This window comes from Micromys minutus (genome assembly GCF_963924665.1).
Source record: "Micromys minutus genome assembly, chromosome: 10".
Taxonomy (NCBI): Eukaryota; Metazoa; Chordata; class Mammalia; order Rodentia; family Muridae; genus Micromys; species Micromys minutus.
Window position 1 is genome coordinate 52,982,060 of NC_137979.1, and position 18,459 is coordinate 53,000,518.

Consider the following 18,459-nt stretch of genomic DNA (forward strand, 5'->3'; position numbering starts at 1 on the left):
CTGTATTATCAGGCAGGCAGCCAAACCTCAATCAACAGAACACATGGCCAACAGGCCAGCAATGATGCACGTTCTTCTATCTCTTACCTTTTGGTGCTTCTGGAACTCCAATGGGGCAAATGATCTTCCTGATACAATACTCAGAACGAATGCCATAAGGACCCACATCACGCCTCTTAATTATCTCTGTGGTTGTGATTTCAGTTTCAGATGTTTCTATGGAAACATGATTTACACTGTTAATAACCACCTGAAATATGAGGAAACTTAGAAGATGTAGCATTTGGTACTTCTTTAAAAGATGTGAGTCTGAAAAGACCTGTCAGATCACCCGGGGTTATTAATGACCCAGTCTCGCTGCTTGATTACAACAGCTGAGTTTCTTTGGCTCTCCAGCAGCTTCTTGCAGGTGGTGTTGTGTTTGTTTTTAATTAGGGCTCTTGCTGTGCTGCTTAGGCGGGTCATTCCTTTCCTTTTTGATGCAAGGGTTTCACTCTACTGTCCAAGGTGGCCTAGAACTCAATATGTAAGCCCAGGAAAGCATCAAATTTGTGGCAATCCTTCTGCCTCAGCATAAGTAGCAGGAAGAAAAAAAAATTAAGTGGAAAAAAAAGAGATATGCCTCCAAGTTAAGTCCCAGAAGTAGCAGCAAGCAAAGCAAAGGCCTGAGGCTCCAGGACTCTCCAGTTAACTGGCTGGCCCCTCTGGATAATGATTATCACTTGAAAATTTAGTTAGATGTACATGTGCTGATTTACTTCTAACTCTTAACCCTGATTTTATGGCACCCAGAAAACTTAAGCAAGGGTTAAATTCTATAAAATAAGGCAAGTATTTAATAAATTCAGTGGACAGCACATGATTTATTTTACTGCGCGGCTAGGGTCAAATCCAGAGCCTTGCACATGCTAGTCTGTGCTACAGCTACAGACCCAGACCTACTTCAAGTTTCTTGGGTTGGGTTTTTTTTTTTTTTTTTCCCTTTTTTTGAGATAGTTACTTACTCTAGCTGGCCTTGAGCCTAAGGGGGTAGGTCATTGATTAGATCCTCAGCCTCCTAAGTAGATGCCACTGTAAGCCGGAGCTGCCAGGCCTGGCTACCTTTTTGGTTGCTCAATCTCATATAATCTCATGTAAATTGGCCCTGAAATTACAGGTCAGGACTACCTTAGACCTTTCATTCTCCTGCTTCCTGCTCCCCAGTGTGACTTTTCCTAGTGTGAGCCACCAGAACCAGGGTATACAGCACTAGGAACTCAACACAGGTCCTCATGCATGAGATATGTATGCACTTCAGCAACTAAGCTGCATCCTTAGCCCACATCTTTTAAACTTAAAAATGCAATTCCCTTACCTGTCCGTGTAGACCCTCCTCCTGGAGGAGCCTTGGCTGCCATGTCATCCCATCTCAAACTGGCCCACAGTAACCGCAGCATCAGGCTCACTCCTGCTAAGGACTTTACTGTCTGAAGTCTATACCTGAAAGAACAACCCAGGTCAATAACATACAAACACACACTTGGTCACACTTTCTTCTCTTCCTCTCTATGAAACTGAAGGATAGTTTCTGGCACTGACTAGGACCTCAGTACTTGTAACATGGCTTCAAAGACTGTGGCATTACACAGTCTTTAAAGTAACACCTTTGAGTTCCCAGGATAATGTGCACTTAACAATTTTTAATCTTTGAGACTCACTTCCAATGCCACAGAAATAATATTTAAGGTATTTTAAGACTAATAAGACAAAGACTTAGAGAGATTTTTAATATTATTCTATAAAATATCTGCATGAAAAATACAGAGAAAAACAAAGTAAGTAACCGTGTTACTAAATTTGATAGAAACCTTGAAAAATCATGATGAAATAGTTTTTGCTAAAACAAAACAAAACCCTGAAAATGTTTGTATTTTCTCAACGAGTAAAACAAAACTAACATACTCTTCAAGACCTTTTCCAACTGAACAGAATTCTGAAGTTCAAGGTGGCTTTTCCAAACATGAACCACTGCTCGTGAATACAGCAAATACTATGCATGTATCAATGCTGGCTATGTTTGGACAAAATCCATTTCCAGAAATGTAAAGTCCCACATTAACCACTCAGATGAAAAGAAGGGAACCTGAACTCCTGTTCTTTCTTAAGCAAGATTGTAAAGTTGCTGAACATACCTTTCTTTTCTGAATTAATACTAAAAAATGTATCTGAAAATTAATTTTAATCAATTTCAATGAATATTTTATTCTCAAAAGGAATTCATGGTAACATCTCTTTTCTGCAGCCAGCAGCTGTCAATTCCCTATTAACACCTTCATAATTAAATTTCTCTTTGGGCATTTCTCACTATGTGAAGTGAACGTGCTGGCTGAATGCAATACAGTGGAAGCTTATATAATGAAAGTCATTTCCTCCACTATCAGGTAGACAGTAAATTCTGGGACAATTCTGCATGGGTAAGGAGAGGCTTTCTCTGTTACTATAATGTGAGAAAATGAACAATGGGAAAAGGCAAAGCTTTAGTTAAATGGTTCCTGCATCCCTGTCAATTCCTAGCTCTACCTGGAAATGTTTACTTCACCTTAATACTCCATGCATCCTTGACCCTGGACAGAGCCTTTAAAGTAAGATGCTGAACTAGTGTAGGGATAACCCAGGAGAGAGAATGTGTCTGTCACTCCCAGGCCACACCCCCACAGAGAGTCTTGTGAAAGTTTGGTATGGCAGAAGAACAAGCTTTTCTTTTTCCCCCAAGACAGGGTTTCTCTGTGTAGCCCTGACTGTTCTGAATTTGTAGACCAGGCTGGCCTCAAAAATCACATAGATCCTGCTGCCTCTGCCTCCCCAGTGCTGGGACTAAAGGCGTGCACCACTACCCCAGCAAGAGAAGCACCTCTTATTCTCTCTTCCTCTTCTACTTGTTCTCTAAGGTCAAACAACAGCTTCAAGTCCCCTTTCTGCCTGCCTTGCCTAACACATAAGACCCTCTTACCCACACTGTACTGAGGACAGAACCCAGAGTCCTAATAGTGATCAATACCCCCTAAAGCAATCCTATCTTAAAATGCAGGTAATATCAGTGGATAAACACATCTCACTAATGATCAGTCTGCTGATTCATTCACTACTCATTCATACAAACAACAATGGAGTGCGTCAACAGGTCAAGACTGAAGGAAGCTGGAATACAAAGATGTCTGGTTAGAATCTACCTGCTAAGAGCTATAAGAAAGGCAAGTCTCAAAGGCAAGCTATAAGAAAGGTCTGCCATAGTCTCAAAACACATAGTAATAGGCTGACAGTGTGTTTGGGTGACTGAAGGCAAAGGACACACACACACACACACACACACACACACACACACACACACACGAGAAAAGGAACTAAGTGTGCAGAACCACACACTTCTGGCATGCTGCACCCTGTGTTATTATGGCCAGAGGGAGGGGTGGGTACAAACGGCACTGCATGAAGAAAGCAGAAGTCTGAACAAGCCATGGCAATGGAAAGGTTTACAGAAAAGCAGGGGAGACTAGATACTAAGGCTTCCTGCGCTCTTAGGGTTCCTCAGGAGACTCCCACTTTCCTCCTTCACTGCAGTAGTCAGCAGGTCCCTTGGTCATTCAGAATAGTCCCAGCAGAGACAGACACATTAGCAGGACCCCTCTGCCAGTTCAAAACAACAGTGACATGGAGTCATGCCAGAAAAACAAGTATAAGGAAATGTATGTACAGAGGTCAAAATGTACTGTACAACTGTCAACTTTCCTATAGTGCTCAATTTTAATATTACATCCAAAATTATGCATCATACGGGCAACTGGGCATCTGTGTAAGCTTAACTGCTTATGAGGCTGAGCTGGGAGGGCAGGAGTTTGAGACCAGCCTGGGCTGCAGAGCTAGACCCATAAGAACTACCCCTCAACAAATAAATAAGAAGTAAACACAGAGATTCCAGGGTTAGTATAAAAATGTACATGAATCACTTCTGTGACATTTTTAAGTGCCCTAAAATCAAGAATAACACACATTTTTACTCATGATTACATTAATCAGAAGTAATAGATAATTATTTCAACTTCAACAAATTAAGAATTAACAGGAAGGTATTTCTTTCCATTAAAAACGAGAGACTGACCAAATAAACAGATACAGTGCATGTTAGCACATATCAGGACATTGTAAGCCAAGGCGCCTGCACTGCAGCCATGCACACAGGACTCTGGTGCCCAGACTCCGAGAACAGTGTCTCCCAGCGAAACTACCTTCACTTCAGAACACAAGGAGCACCAAGGCCAGCCCTGCCTGCCGGGGTCTTAGTTCAGCCTCTTGTATGTACACAGTAACTTTTCCAGTGGGAAAGAAGTTACCTGCAGGACTGTCAAGGATGCACTTTGGGACCGCTCTCAATGAAGAAAGCAGAAAAGTGCAGAGCAATCCTACAATCCCATGAACTGCAATGAAGAGCTCCTTGATTCCCTGCAGGATTCTGCAAATCCTTCATTGCAGGCCCTGCAGAGAAAGTGCACTTTTCAGCTGTCTCTAGTGCATGTGCATGGAGTGATGACATCTTACTTCAAACCAACGATGAGGTATAAAACTGTGCTTGTACAATGAGAGAAGTCACTGTCAAGAACTGAATGATCTCCTTTAGGGAAAACTCCCATTTAACTGGGCTTTGTGGTCTTTTCTGACCCTAGCTAGCTGACTGTAATCTGAAGGACATAAAGAAAGATGATATTAACAGAAGCTGGAAATGTTAAGACACTGAAATGAAGTCCTGAGAGATGATGCTCAATACCTCGCTGGGAACAGTCATGTAAAACCAACTGCAGCCAACACTGCCCTGCCACAGGCCTGTGACTTCCTGCTTCTGCTCATCCCACTCAACAAGGGTGAAAAGAAGAGACAGAGGCATGAGAGGGACAGTGCATGGACACGCATGTGAAACGCAAACAGCACATGAAGTGCTGGGCTAGGGTCCGAAAAACTTGGCCTCTATGGTCATGGACAAATTACTCCGTCCATAGAAAACTTCTGAGCCCCCTTCCTAGTAACCAATGAACACAGGCTAACGACTACCAATACTATATACCATTTGCACCCCAAATACAAAGGGCCCAGAGCATTCTAAATGAAATTAGTTCTACATAAGACATTTCTAAAAAAATTACTCTATCTTTCTGTCACAAATAATCAAGAACTCTAACACATAAAATAAATGTCACTAGGAAGGTCTGACATGATGGGCTTTATGAATTTACTTACAGGCACGCTTTTAGGAATCCCAGGAAGGGATAACCCAGTTCTGTGGTGGTCACCAAACAACATGCGGTAACTGGAAAGTCAGACTATAAGCAAGCTTGGCATGTTCCTTTGGTCTCATGCATGTTAAAAGAATCCCTTACATTCTGGTAAGTCCATGGCTGCTGGGTGAATTTTAGTCCCGCCCGCTGCCTGAGCTAGCAGCCTTCTCTATCTCAAGCTCATCACTAATCCTGGCCATTACAGATGAGTGTCCCTATCTTCTGGAATCTCATTTTACAAACAGAACAAAACTCTTAAAAAGAAAAAAGAAAAAAGCCCGAGCCCCCCCAATAACGTTCTAAAGTACATACCTCCACGTGATACCAAAGGTTGGTCTAGGAGAAGGATATGGCCATATATCTAAGGCAGGTTTTGCATTGTAATTAAAGTAAGGGACTTCCCGGATCCCTCCTTTTCTGGCCAGCTTTTTCAAGTCATCATTAGGCAACACAAATATACTCTTTTTGCTGCTCTTGGTAACGAACTTCCTGTAGGACGGCAGGGCTGTCCCTGAGCGTGTTTTCCGGGGCCTTGAGAACTTCATCAGTCTCACCCTGTCTCTCGTGGAGTACTCTTTGCTCACTGTCATGGACGTCACCAGGGTGCTTCCTGCAGTGGTCAGGGAGTCCGTGACCGTCGTGGTCACCACAGTCTTACTCTGCTCCTTTACAGAGATGGTGTCCACGCTGCTGTCTGGCGAGGGTGTGGAGAGCTTTGTCACAGTGGTAGTGGTAGTTGTGACAGTGGATCTGGCACAATTTTCTGTGGAAGAAACCACAGTTTGCTTGTCCCCTTTTGCTACCTTAATGACAGTTTTTGATTCTGTGGCAACGGTGGATGTCATTGTGGTGACTTCTGTGATGACTGTCTTTCTTTGGGATTCTCCATTGACATTCTCATCTTTGCTGGAAGGGAGACCATTTTCATCCATGAAGTCCTTACTAAGGGTAGAGTCCTCTCCAGTCATAATGGGAGATGGGCTAACTTTCTTAACCTCTGGACTTTCAGTTTCCATATCTTCTACCTGATTAAGTGAGTTCTGGTCTGGACACGGGGTTGGGGGTATTACTACCTGGGTACTGGCAGACTCTTTGGTGGATGGTAGGGTATGGAGGCCATCTTGGTGATTACCTTTGGCATCTGAAGAACTCAGGGAATATGAGTTGGCTTCTGAAGTGTTTTGTTCACCGAACTCTTCCATGATGATGTCGCCATTAACGAATGGCTTCACAGGAGAGTCTTTCCCAGCCAGTGACTTGATATTGCCAGGGATGACTTTACTGATATTATTGACCTTTGGCTCAACAGTACCACTCACAACTTTACCATCAGAGCCATCCCTCGTGCCCGGCCCCTTCAGATAGCACTTAGCTTTACTATCTTTGCCATTTATTTGAAATTTATTTGCTTTCTGTCCTTTCTTTTCAGACTCTCGAGCTTCACTGTTCTTTCTGTCATTGCTTTGTCTTAGGCTGATTTGGTCAGTACATCTGTTAACTGCTCTCTCCTCTGGTTTTTGAGGCTGGCCCAGTTTCTTACCATTAGCTTCAGTTACCTTACCCTGTGGTTTGTCTTCACAATTTTCAGTGGACTTAGAAACTAAAGAACATTTTGTCGGCTCCACACTTTCCACCCCTTGGTCTGGAGTTAGGAACTGTTTAGAGGTGGCTTCATTGCTATTCTGAACAACCATATCTTCTTCACTGCTATCCTGAATAGACACAGTATCAGAGTTATTTTCCAAAGTGCTATTGTATTCAGAGTCCCCACCTAGTCTCCCATCAAAGTTTATTGCTTTTGAGAAGGCCCGAGCATCTCTGTCACAGGGACTTTTAGGTACTGATGCAGGTGAAGTACTCTTGGAAGAAGACACGATGGTGCTGCAAGCGTCCTGTGGAAGCAGCTTCTTGCTCTTACAGATCAAAGTGCCAACTTCTGCACTGGTTGGTTTAGAGTCACCAAGGAAAGAGCCAGCCACTTTGGCTTTAGTCGGACTTGGTTCCAGTCCTTTACTAGCAGGTTCAGAGACCCTGGGATCTAGGTCACTTTCAACAGAGTTCTGCCCCTGACAGTTTGGCCCTGGACTCTGAATGGAGACATCACCTAATACTTGATCTTTTGGATCAGGTTTGTTCGTGCTGAGACTAGGAGGGCTGATGCCAAGAGCCAAAGGATCACTTTGTGAGACCCCCAGCCCCAAGTCTGCAGTGCTAGTCTGACTTGGACTGGGGCTTTGCTCCTGTGTAAGCAAGTCACCCTGGTGCCCTTCGTCTGCTTTTGTGGGTACTGGAGACTCAGAGGGGCTTTTCCCAGCACCTGTGGGGGGCTTGCCCACCCCCTTCATCCCAGTCTCCAGCTTTAACTTCTCAAGGCGCTGTTTTTCCTCCAGTGTAAACTGTCGAATCCTCCGTTCCAGAAGCCCGTCCAGCTTAGAGGACTTTGTTTTCTTTTTGTAACTAGTCCTTAGATGGAAGCCCTCACTGACATTGACCACATCCGCCTGCGCACTCTCCTGACTGTTCATATGTGACTCTGTTTTCACGTTATCATCGATCTCCATTGGTTCTTCCTTGAAGGATTTGTCATTATCAGAATCTAAAAGTTCTTTTACATCTGTGAATTAAAGACATTGATAAAAATGTTAGTTTTTACTCTGCAATGAGGAATGTTATTTCCAAAAGTATCTATTTTTTGTTATTTTCATACTTATATCATGGCCACTACTAAACTTTAAATGGGGTGAAAAGGATGAGATTTTATAGTGAGGACTGACCGCCTATGACAGGCTACTGAGATCATTATGCCTGTTATCAGCCGTGCTGACCTTGATGCGTGTCACCCACACTGGGAGGCAGAGGCAGGAGTTGCATGTTTGACATCCTGGGCTGCACAGCAAACCAACCTAAACAAACAAACAAACCGTGCCTTGTCTCTGTCTTACTATTTGACACTAGGTGTCTCAATTAAGCCTAGAGCTAGTCTAGCAAGGCTCTACCTTCGAGTACTGGAATTACAGGCAGGCCACCAAATCCAAGCCAGAAGGTGCGTGTACTCTGGAATACAAACTCCCTGTCTTCACAGTTAAACATCAATCACATTATCCAGTTTGCCATCTCTTCAGTTTGCTTATGTGTTTAAAAAAAATGTTTAAACCAATTTTATTTCTGTATCTCACTGGCCCTAAAGTTTCTCAAAAGTTTAGAAATGGTGTTCCCACAAGATCTAGCGGCTCCACTCCGTGGCGTAGCACTGAGAAGTGAAAACCTGTTTCTCCAGGATTCTGTACTCAGAGCTGTCCAGCATATGAGGCTCTGGGTTTGATCTCTGGAACCCGAAAAACAAATAAAAGGACTGCTTTTATAGCACGTGGAAGATAAGCTGTGATGGCCCCGTCATCTCAATACTCAAGAGGCACAAGCAGTAGATCGCTGTATGTTCCAGACCAGGCTGTCTACACAGTGAGTTCCTAAATCATAACGGCTAAAAAGCAGAAAAGCTGGATTATTAACTGGTCAATTATTAACAGATGAACTGTGGCCCACCAACACAGTGGAGCACTCTTTGAAATACACTACGATGTAGCTGAACCTTGGAAACCTCATGCTGGACAAAGGAGGGCATCAGACTGCCTAATTTCACTGAACGAAGATGTCTCAAACAGACAAATTCACAGGGAACAGACCAATGGGGTGGGATCAGAAAGCAACTTCCTTTATAGCATGATGGAAATGCTGTCATGTGTCATACATGCTCAACAAGTCCCAGGACATCTACAGCACTTGCAGCACTCACCGCCCCGCCCCGCCCCCGCCCTGCCAACCTTCGTCCTTTGGCAGCTCGGCTGCACCTGCGGCCGCTCCAGCTGTGTCGTCTGCATCTCTTGCCTCGTTCTTCTCAGAGTCACATTCTGTCTTCATTTTTTTAGGACTTCGTGGACCTTTTCTTTTATCTGACTCATCCTTATTTTCATCCATATTATTTTTGGCTAAAAAAGAATCACAGGTACGGCCACAGATATTCATAATATTAGAAATTTTTAATGATTATTTTTCATTTATTCGTCTCTGGGTCTGTATGCTTATCTGTGTGCAGCTGCCCTGAGTGGTGAGAAAGGACAAAGTCCCTACAGTTAAGGGGTTCTGAGCTGAGTATGGGAGCTAGGAACTAAACTATGGTCTCTACAAGTCGCTCTTAACACGTGAGCCACCACTACTAGTGCTTTGAAAATAATATTGTAATTACACAGCTCAGTATTTTAAAAAATTTTTTTCTCACTTTTCTTTAACTCAAATCATATCTATCAAAGCCTTATAAATAGAGGTAACTGAAAAATCTTTAGAGTCTATGGAGCTGGAGAACTGGCTTAGCTGGTTAAGAGCACCTGTGGGTTTTGCACAGGACCTGGGTTCAGTCTGCAGCACTCACAACTAACAATGGCTAAAAGTCCTTTTTAACTCAATGTCCCTTTTCTGGTCTCTGTGGATACCAAGTATGAACATGTGGTGCATACACACACACACAAAGGCCAAACAATGATATATATAAAATATAAATCATTTCAAATTTTAGAAAATTAGAACATATTACTAGTAAACCAAAACAGTAATTTTCCACATACTATTAAAAAGTTCATAAGAATGCATTTATCTAAAGTGAGGTCAATTTAATTTATTTCAAATAAGTACACTGTCACTGTCTTCAGACACACCAGAAGAGGGCATCAGATCCCATTACAGAGGGTTGTGAGCCACCATGTGGCTGCTGGGAATTGAACTCAGGACCTCAGGAAGAGCAGCCAGTGCTCTTAACCACTGAGCCATCTCTCCAGCCCCACACCTCCTTAGGGCTTTTTTTTTTTTTTTTAAATGTGTGTTTTGTTTGTATGTATGTCTGTGTACTATGTGTGCGCCTGTCATTATTAGAAGCACTGGATCCTCTGCTAGAGTCGCGATGTTTGTGGAGCTATCACACAGGTCTTTTGAAAGGGGAGTCAGTGCTCTTAACCATCTGAGCCATCTGCCCAGCCTTACTCTGAAATCTTAAACGTGGTCTTTTAAAAATAAATAAACACCCCACTGGGTGGTGCACATTTTTAATTCCAGCACTGGGGAGGCAGAGGCCGGTGAATCCCTGTGAGTTTTGAGGCCAGCCTGGTGCACAGAGTGAGATCTACACAGATCACCAACCTCCTTCAAAGGGCTTTCTGTAGCTGACATTCGTATTGCCTGGTAATTTGGGAAGAAACCTATAAACGTGCGTCCTGCTGATCCAGCTCCAGCCACCATACCCTGTCACTCTGTACTCTTCGCCCTTCTGTTTCCAAACCTGGCCAAAATGAAGCACACAATTAAACAAATACACGGACCATGAGAAGTCTGTCAAACACATGCTAAGGACTGGGGAAGGGCAAACAGGGACAACATGCCTGCCCCTCATGGACCTACACAGTAGAAGCAGGAGAACCAAGTCCCTACGAATTATGCCTTGACACGGTTTCTCCCTCACACACACACACTCTCTCACATAAATAAACTTATAATAAAAGATTCATGAAAATTAATTAAATTTACCAAATAATTTCCAGTAGCAATGTAGAGATTTTGGAAACAATTTAACATTCCTATTATATTTAATAGTTTTTATTCTTTAGTTCAAAATCATGACAAAGTAAAGCAGAGTGACCGAGTTCAGAACCCATGTGCACCATGGCCGACCACAGTGACAGTTACCTGGTGTTTCACTGGAAATGTGTATTTTACCCATGTGGCCTGTTGCATTGTCTCTTCCTCCTCTTGTTTTTTCTCCTTTTTTTTAACTTTCTCCTTTTCTTCCCTTTCAATTGATGTCATCCTATGTAACCTGAGAATATACAGATTAATCACATTTAGTTTTGAAAAAAACAAAAAAACAAAAACCAAAACAAAACCAAAAAAAACTAAAAATTAAGAAGAAAACCAGAGAGTGCTTAGTTACAACCCTACACCGAGACGCTTGCAACAGACAGAAACAAGCAGATGTATCTTTCCCTGAGAGATCAAAGCACAAAACAAAAAGGAGTTTGGTCCTTTCCAAGCACCTCACCAGAGAGTCTAGTGCCTTATTCTTGTACAGACCACACACAGGCCAACATGGATGGTCCGTAAGGCCTACTATAAACAGAACTGATACCGCACAAGCATCAAGAGATGACTGTAACCAGAAAATACAGAGACTTGGAGAGCTCTCATGTGGTACAGAGGTACCACCAACCACAAAGCCAACCCACTGCCTCATACCTTCTTTGAACTTGAGTATCAAACTTCTAAATTGTTAGCCAAAGTGGGAGGGAAACATTATGGTCCCACTGATCTCTAATGAAAGAGCAACCACTGTCTGTCTGTTAGCCTTTCTCTTCTATTTCCTGTTCAGTGCTTGTCTGGGTCCTTTCTCTCACTTGTCCTGGACTATTGGTCCTTTCCTTTATAAAAGGTCTTTACCAATTCCATTTGTGGTGCAAATGTTTCCCCTCAGTTTGTCATCTCTCTTGTGAGTTTGATTACATAATGGTTTTCAATTCAGAATTTTAAATACTTATATCCAACTTCCTTCTCCTGAAAGCATCAGTACAAAAATATAAATTAATTCATGCTTTGCCTTTCTTCTATTAGTATTGTGGGTTTGTTCGTTCCGCTTTTGAATCTAGAACAATCTGAGGTCTCTTCCCTGAAACATATCCTCATTTGTTAATGATATGGTGTTGCATGGCTGAGCTTCTGTGTGTCACTGGCCGATTTAAGGACTCCCTAAGAGCACCATTCTGCTTCTTCAGACCAAGAGGTATTTTGACAACTTCAAATATGTTTTTATGTTTATTGAAACAAGGTTTTTGTATATGTAGCTATATGTAGCTCAGGCTGGCCTCAAACTTAATTGTCTAACCTCTATTGTATAAAGATGAAATCGAAGATATGTGTCCCTTATTTAATATTATTCTTTAAATGAATATTTACTATTAATGTGTAGATGTGTGAGCCTGCATGAGTTTATGTATACCTCACATTTGTAGGGGCCCACGGAGGCCAGAAAAATACATCAAATCCCCTAGGACTGGAGTTATAAACAGTTACCACGTGAGTGCTGGGAACTAAACTCAGGTCTTCTGAAGAACAACCAGTGTTCTTAACCACCGAGTGGAGCCATCTCTCTCAAACGCTGTTTCACTGTTGGTTATTTCCTAAGACATGATCTCATGTATCCCATGATAGCCTCCAGCTTTGGGCTATGACTGACCTTGAACTCCTGATCCACCATGTCCTAAGCTTGTTACTTTCTGAGATCAGATCTCACCAAGCTCAGAACCTCAGGCTTGGCAGCAGGAGTCTCTACCCACTAGACCCAAGACTTTGACAACTTGTCTATGTGCACATCTGTGTGTGTTTGGAATGTTGTATAGGTGAAGAGGTGAGCTCTCAAGACTCCATCAAGGAAGTATTTTTGTGCTGTACACAAGGGCGGTTAATTCAGACATTCACAGCTGGTCACGTACAGAAAACGGTGTCTGTGGACTGCTCAGTCACAAATGGAACATCTGCATTTCTTCACTTCCTCTAAGGCTCAGGGACTATCTCAATAAAAGGACGCACCTCAAAAATGCTTTGCACTTGCAATGTTGTTTACAAGATGGCTCAAGGGCAAAGATACCCATCAAACAAGTCTTCTTTCCATCTATTCACACTTATGGCATCACAAGTACATACGAACGTATGTACGTGTACACACACACACACACACACACACACACACACACACACACACAAATTTAAAACAACAAAACTAGATTTGATCTCTTCTCATTTTCATTACAGTTCTGCATCCTATGAATTACTGTAGACTAGGAAGAGACAGTCTTTACTGTGAACTTCAATATCCACTATTCCCAAGGCTTAGAACTCACTCACCTGGTATGTCCTAAAGACTCCCGCCATATTGGCAGCATCACAACCGGCTTAACTGCACATTCCAGAATTGCGAGAGCCAATGCAAACTCTCTGGGTTTACTACACATCTGAACGGCCTTGATCCAATTAGCCCTGCATTTTGGAAGAAAGAAATTGCTTCACTCAGTTGTTCTTAAGAAGATTTTATAAACAGGAGCAGCACCAGGCATCACTCAGTCCTCCCAATTCCTTGACCTACAACATTCTGTGGTCTCCACTCGGCTCTAGAGATAAAATTCTGATACCCAACGTTACCCAGATATGAGTGCCATCTTGGTACCTCTGACGCACACTCACATCTTCAGCTTCCTGCCCATCGTGACTTCACTCAACTCATTAGTAATAACATTTTAAGGGGCATACTTATAAGGATCAATTTATAGGTAGTTAGCATATTTAAAGCAATAAATTAATGCCAGTGTCCTTTACCTGTGTGAAGCCCAATTGGGATGAAGAAAGGATGAGGGAATGTTGCTCTCTAGCTGCGTGATGGTGAGTCTCAGCGTCGAGATGGTAAGGACTTTGGACCCATGAACAGACCCGTTCCATTTGAACTCCCCAGCTGGAGTGAGGCAGAATTTATGTGCAAGGTGCCTCCTCTTATCATGGTCTTCTCTGTGCTGGTGCTTATTCAAAGCAAATGAATTGGTAGAGTACTGATTGTGGTAGACTCGATACTTCCCTTCTTGACCCAGCTTAAAATAATTGTTGATGTTCCCTTTCATGACCACCTCCTTTTTGGTGCTCAGCCGTGACACCTCTCCTTGGGAGTTAACCACCAGTACCTGAGGAAAAAAATAAGATTTTGCTGGCCAGCTGACTTTTAATAATTGTAATCAATCATTCCAAACAGGTGACATCTTATGACAAAGAGGTTAAAGTTGAAATGCTAAATTTGGGGGAGTAGGGCATCATAAAAATAAAGAAAGAAGGAAAAAAGAAACTACATTTAAAGTAAGGTTGGAGCTGAGTTGGGTATCAGGCTTGTAGTCCCAGCACTCAAAGGGCTGGGGTGGGAGGACTATGAACTCAAGCCTAGCCAAAGCTACAGAGCAAAACTGTCTCAGGGTAGGGAACACAAAGGCCTGTGAAATAGCTCAGTGGGTACAGGTACTTGACACATAAGTCTGGTGACCAACTGTTATCCCTAGATAACACAAGAAGGTGGAAAGAGAACTGACTACACAAAGTTGTCTGAATACCCCTCAAAAATCTGGGTGCTTGTGTGCGTGCCCACACAATGATGAAATGTAAGTTAAAAAAAACAAAAACAAGGCAGGTGGTGGTGATGGCACACACCTTTAATTCTAGCCTGGTCTACAGCCTGAGCTTCAGGACAGCCAGGGCTACACAGATGTCTCGAAACAAAAACAAACAGCACATAGCTTAATGAAACAGGAAGGCATCACACACCAACCCCTAAAAGACAAATGACTATAAAAACCCCTCACTGCTGCTTTGTTCATTATTCAAACTTTAGCTGCCACAGGCTCTGAGATCTTTAAAATATTTCCAAAAACTTGGGCTCTATCTTTCAGTGGACCATAAAAATCAATACTTGCTCATTCCCCCTCCCCCAACATGCAGGTGATGGGGGGAGGTTGTTAGGGCTTAGACAGGGTCTTGCTATACAGCCCAAGTTGTCCTGGTACTCAATAGTAGTCCAGGCTTTCCTCAAACTGGCTACATTCTTGCTTCTGCCTCCTTAACGGTTCCTCCCTGCTTAGCGGCCTACATAACCATCTGAGACGCCGCTATCCCCGGTCTGTGCCCACAACCAGGTGTGGTACAGTCAGTCGGTCTGCTCATGCTTGTCAGGCAGAGCGGTGCAGTCAGCTCACTCTGCTCTACCAAGAACTACAAGGCTTCTGTAGTGGTCACAGGAAATGGTGACAGACAGGCATGGTGACATGTCTTTAACTCGAGCACTCAGAAGGCAGAGGTCCATGGATCTGAGTTTGAGGCCAGGCTGGTCATCTATGGCTACACAACCAAACAGTAGCTTAAAAAAATAAAGCAGAAACTAACAAAGGAGAAATGTATGTAATAAAGCTGACTCTGTAATGTCATCTGCTCACTGAATTTCTAATAAATGGACTAAATTTGGGTGTATAAATGTGTTTACCATAATGCAAGCCTAACAATGGTGCTCTTGGTACTCACCACAAGACAGAACATACAATTCAAAATTAGATCTATAAATCTCCTTCATCTATTTTAAAGATCCATGTGTGTGTGCGCCTGTGTGAACTGACATGTGTGCATGTGCCCTTGGAGGCCACAGGCATCGGGTCCCTTGGTGCTGGGGTTTGGAGGTACCCGTGGGCAGATGGTCAGCCTCTCCTGGCATCTCTCCAATGCACAGTTGTAACCCTTCACATGCACAGAATTTTGTTTTAAACAGAACACACCTCTTTGCCCTCCTTAAACAATTTGTTTGCTTCGTGGGCTGCAGCTGCCACCTGCTGACTTTTCAGCTGACTGAGTTTGCTCTCCGGGTTCCTCAGTCTGGTGATGATGCGTGTGGACCCAGCCGTTCCTTTCCCAGATCCAGGGGACTCGGAAACGTCTCCATTGGACTTGTCCAATTTGAAATCACCTATTATCAAATGAAAAGGCCACGAAGTGATGTGGACAGGAAGTAAGTAACTAAGACGTCTCACTTATCCAACACTCATGACTCCTATATTTAAAGTCCAAGAAGTAGGCAGATGACGTCCTTTCACAGACAAAGCAAATGTTACCAATTCTTGAATGGTTTCCTCCACAGAAAACACCAAAAGCAAAACTACCATAATTTGTTTATTACTTTACTGAAAACAGTGGTACCTGTTTTAAAACTCATCTAATGGAAAAGAGGGGCCTCCAAAAACTTACAAATAACAAACGTAACAACTCAAACGCATATTTGCATATCTAATATAATATGATTTGTATGTTAAAAGGAGAGTCAATTTTAGGAAGATTCCCCCTCTGAACTTCACATAAGTAGCAATAGTCTTGAATTTTAAAGGTAAATGACAACTAATTTTTTTTCTAGAGAAGTTGCACAATTGCTTATAGTAACTCATTATAATAATTAATTCTTTTAACATAATTAAAATCTCTCAACATCTGCTTTTGATGGTGACAGACTAAGATGCCCAGAAGCAATTTCTGCTTTTTATATGCACAGATTTCATGTTGGGTAATGGACATACATACCCCAGCCATCCATCACAGTACATTTCCCGTTGGCCAGAAAACTGAACAAGGCCTGATTTTTAATTCAAAGCTTAAAAAAAGAAATTAAGCAGTATAGCCTTGGAAAACCTAAGGACTGGAATTTACCACATTATATAGATGGTGGTATTTTAGGCAGGTAGAGACAGATGCAGATGGGGGATTGTTTGCCACTAGTAGGCTCAATGTGTCCCTTCCCCCTACCCTCTGGAGGGGCTAGCCTGTCCACTTTAACAGTGTAATAGGAGCAGGATGACAGATCACGAGTGCTGCCTGTGGAAGCAATTCCAGCACCCAGACAGAGCACAGACTCATCCCACAAGGTTTCTCCCAGCCAGGCATCACACTCTTCCATGTTTGGGATTTTAAATCTGGTTTCTCCTCCCGGCTCATCTTCCTTTCTCTTTCTCTGTGGGGCTGAACAGAGCCTTCCATGCTGAACAAGTACTCCAGCTCTGGGCTAAATCCCCAGGTTAGGATTCTGCGTTTTCTGTTAGTGAGGGTATAAATTAGAGGCTGATAACTTATACCTCTACAGTAGAAAAACTGTGGCTTGCAGGAAACAATAATCCTAATACCCTGAAGCAGAAGAGAAAATTCCGAGGAAGATGCTGATAACCTTGCTTAGCTTCCTGAACCTGACAGTGCACCTGAAGCTGTAAACAGTCCTTGATGTTCTTGTCAACTCCACCAATAAAATTTCACTTATGTTTTAGCCATGGTAAAGTTCTGCTGACATCAATAAATCCTAAATAGTACAGAAAGCATTTTTAAGTCTTTGTCTACAAAATATGCCGCTGATTAAATCAAGCTAGGGCAGAGGGTAAACATTTTGCCATGCCAGGTCGGACAGCCAGTAATCCTGGATACTGTTATCTTCTCTTGGACTGTTCGTGTGTTGGAGCTGTACTCTTGGGACCACTTAGAGCATCCTATAATAGACTTTATGGATGCTGTCTGGGTTTAGGCTAGACTTCCTGAAGACAGAAGGAAGAACAGGGCTTTTTGAACAAAGCTCCTTGTGTCCAGCTACAACTCAATGCTGCTCAGAACCAACCTTCTGCATTTGTTAGTTTAGTAGAAATAAAAGCAAGAAGCAACTTCATCTGGAGAGGTCAGAGTTGAAGACACAGGGAGAAGACAGGCTCTCATGGAACACACATCATCCAAAGGCCACATTTCTGCCATTAAGAAGTCAATCTCTGCAGTCAGCTTGGTGGCAAAGCAGATACCATAGCCCCTCTGGCAAGCATAGGCAAAGGGCACAGGCTATTGACTCACCAAAGTGAGGAAGTAGAAGGGCTCATGTCTATGAACCTGAGGCCAGTTACTAAGCATTAGGTACTTCTTATTAATTTAAATGTCTACAAATCTATAAGGAGAGGTCATACTAACATGGTGAGTGGGGAACTCTGTGAATCGGCCAAACTGGTATGTATGACCGTTTACCCAATAGCAATTCCCAATAGTCCATACTGTGTATAGCAGCAGAACTAGGTTGCCAACACAGAATGGCCCCTAGAAGAACCTTTCTCACACACTTCTCACTTCTCACCCACTGTTAACATCCCAAGTCTACCAAAGTAGACCCTCCACTATCAGGCCAGTACATTAAGAACAGCTGAACTCAAATCTTCCCTTGGGTTATAAGCTTAAGATAAGCCATAATGCACACCACACAGAAATCTGAGCTTGCGGCCTAGATATAATTATAGTTATCAGATGCAATTGTGGGCCAGAAATCCTCAGGTGAGAGTGAGGTTGCTGCACCATAAACAGAGTGTATGCACTGGGTATCCGGGAACAGACATGAGTGGTCACACTATGCTGAACTACAAAGGATGGACTGTAGCTACTGCTGGATCCTATCTTCGAAGCAGCCCTTGCTCTTTGCAAAAGCATTCCTACCCCATTTGAATCATATAGTTTTGCTGGAGCCATCAGTAATACCTTGCCT

General features: G+C 42.8%; 1 protein-coding gene across 7 annotated transcripts in view; it reads right to left on the reverse strand.

Moving 5' to 3' along the window:
- BPTF (bromodomain PHD finger transcription factor) overlaps nucleotides 1-18,459 on the reverse strand; it is a 94,199-nt gene that overhangs the window by 28,717 nt on the left and 47,023 nt on the right. For all 7 annotated transcript variants that reach the window (XM_080923204.1, XM_080923203.1, XM_080923202.1 and 4 more), the window contains 9 exons: nucleotides 15,692-15,879; nucleotides 13,710-14,065; nucleotides 13,242-13,373; nucleotides 11,034-11,163; nucleotides 10,491-10,629; nucleotides 9,125-9,289; nucleotides 5,616-7,917; nucleotides 1,355-1,479; nucleotides 88-216 (listed from right to left, as the gene is read on the reverse strand). In XM_080923204.1, the coding sequence (XP_080779330.1) occupies nucleotides 88-216; nucleotides 1,355-1,479; nucleotides 5,616-7,917; nucleotides 9,125-9,289; nucleotides 10,491-10,629; nucleotides 11,034-11,163; nucleotides 13,242-13,373; nucleotides 13,710-14,065; nucleotides 15,692-15,879 (3,666 nt within the window). The remainder of the gene's footprint in view (nucleotides 1-87; nucleotides 217-1,354; nucleotides 1,480-5,615; nucleotides 7,918-9,124; nucleotides 9,290-10,490; nucleotides 10,630-11,033; nucleotides 11,164-13,241; nucleotides 13,374-13,709; nucleotides 14,066-15,691; nucleotides 15,880-18,459) is intronic.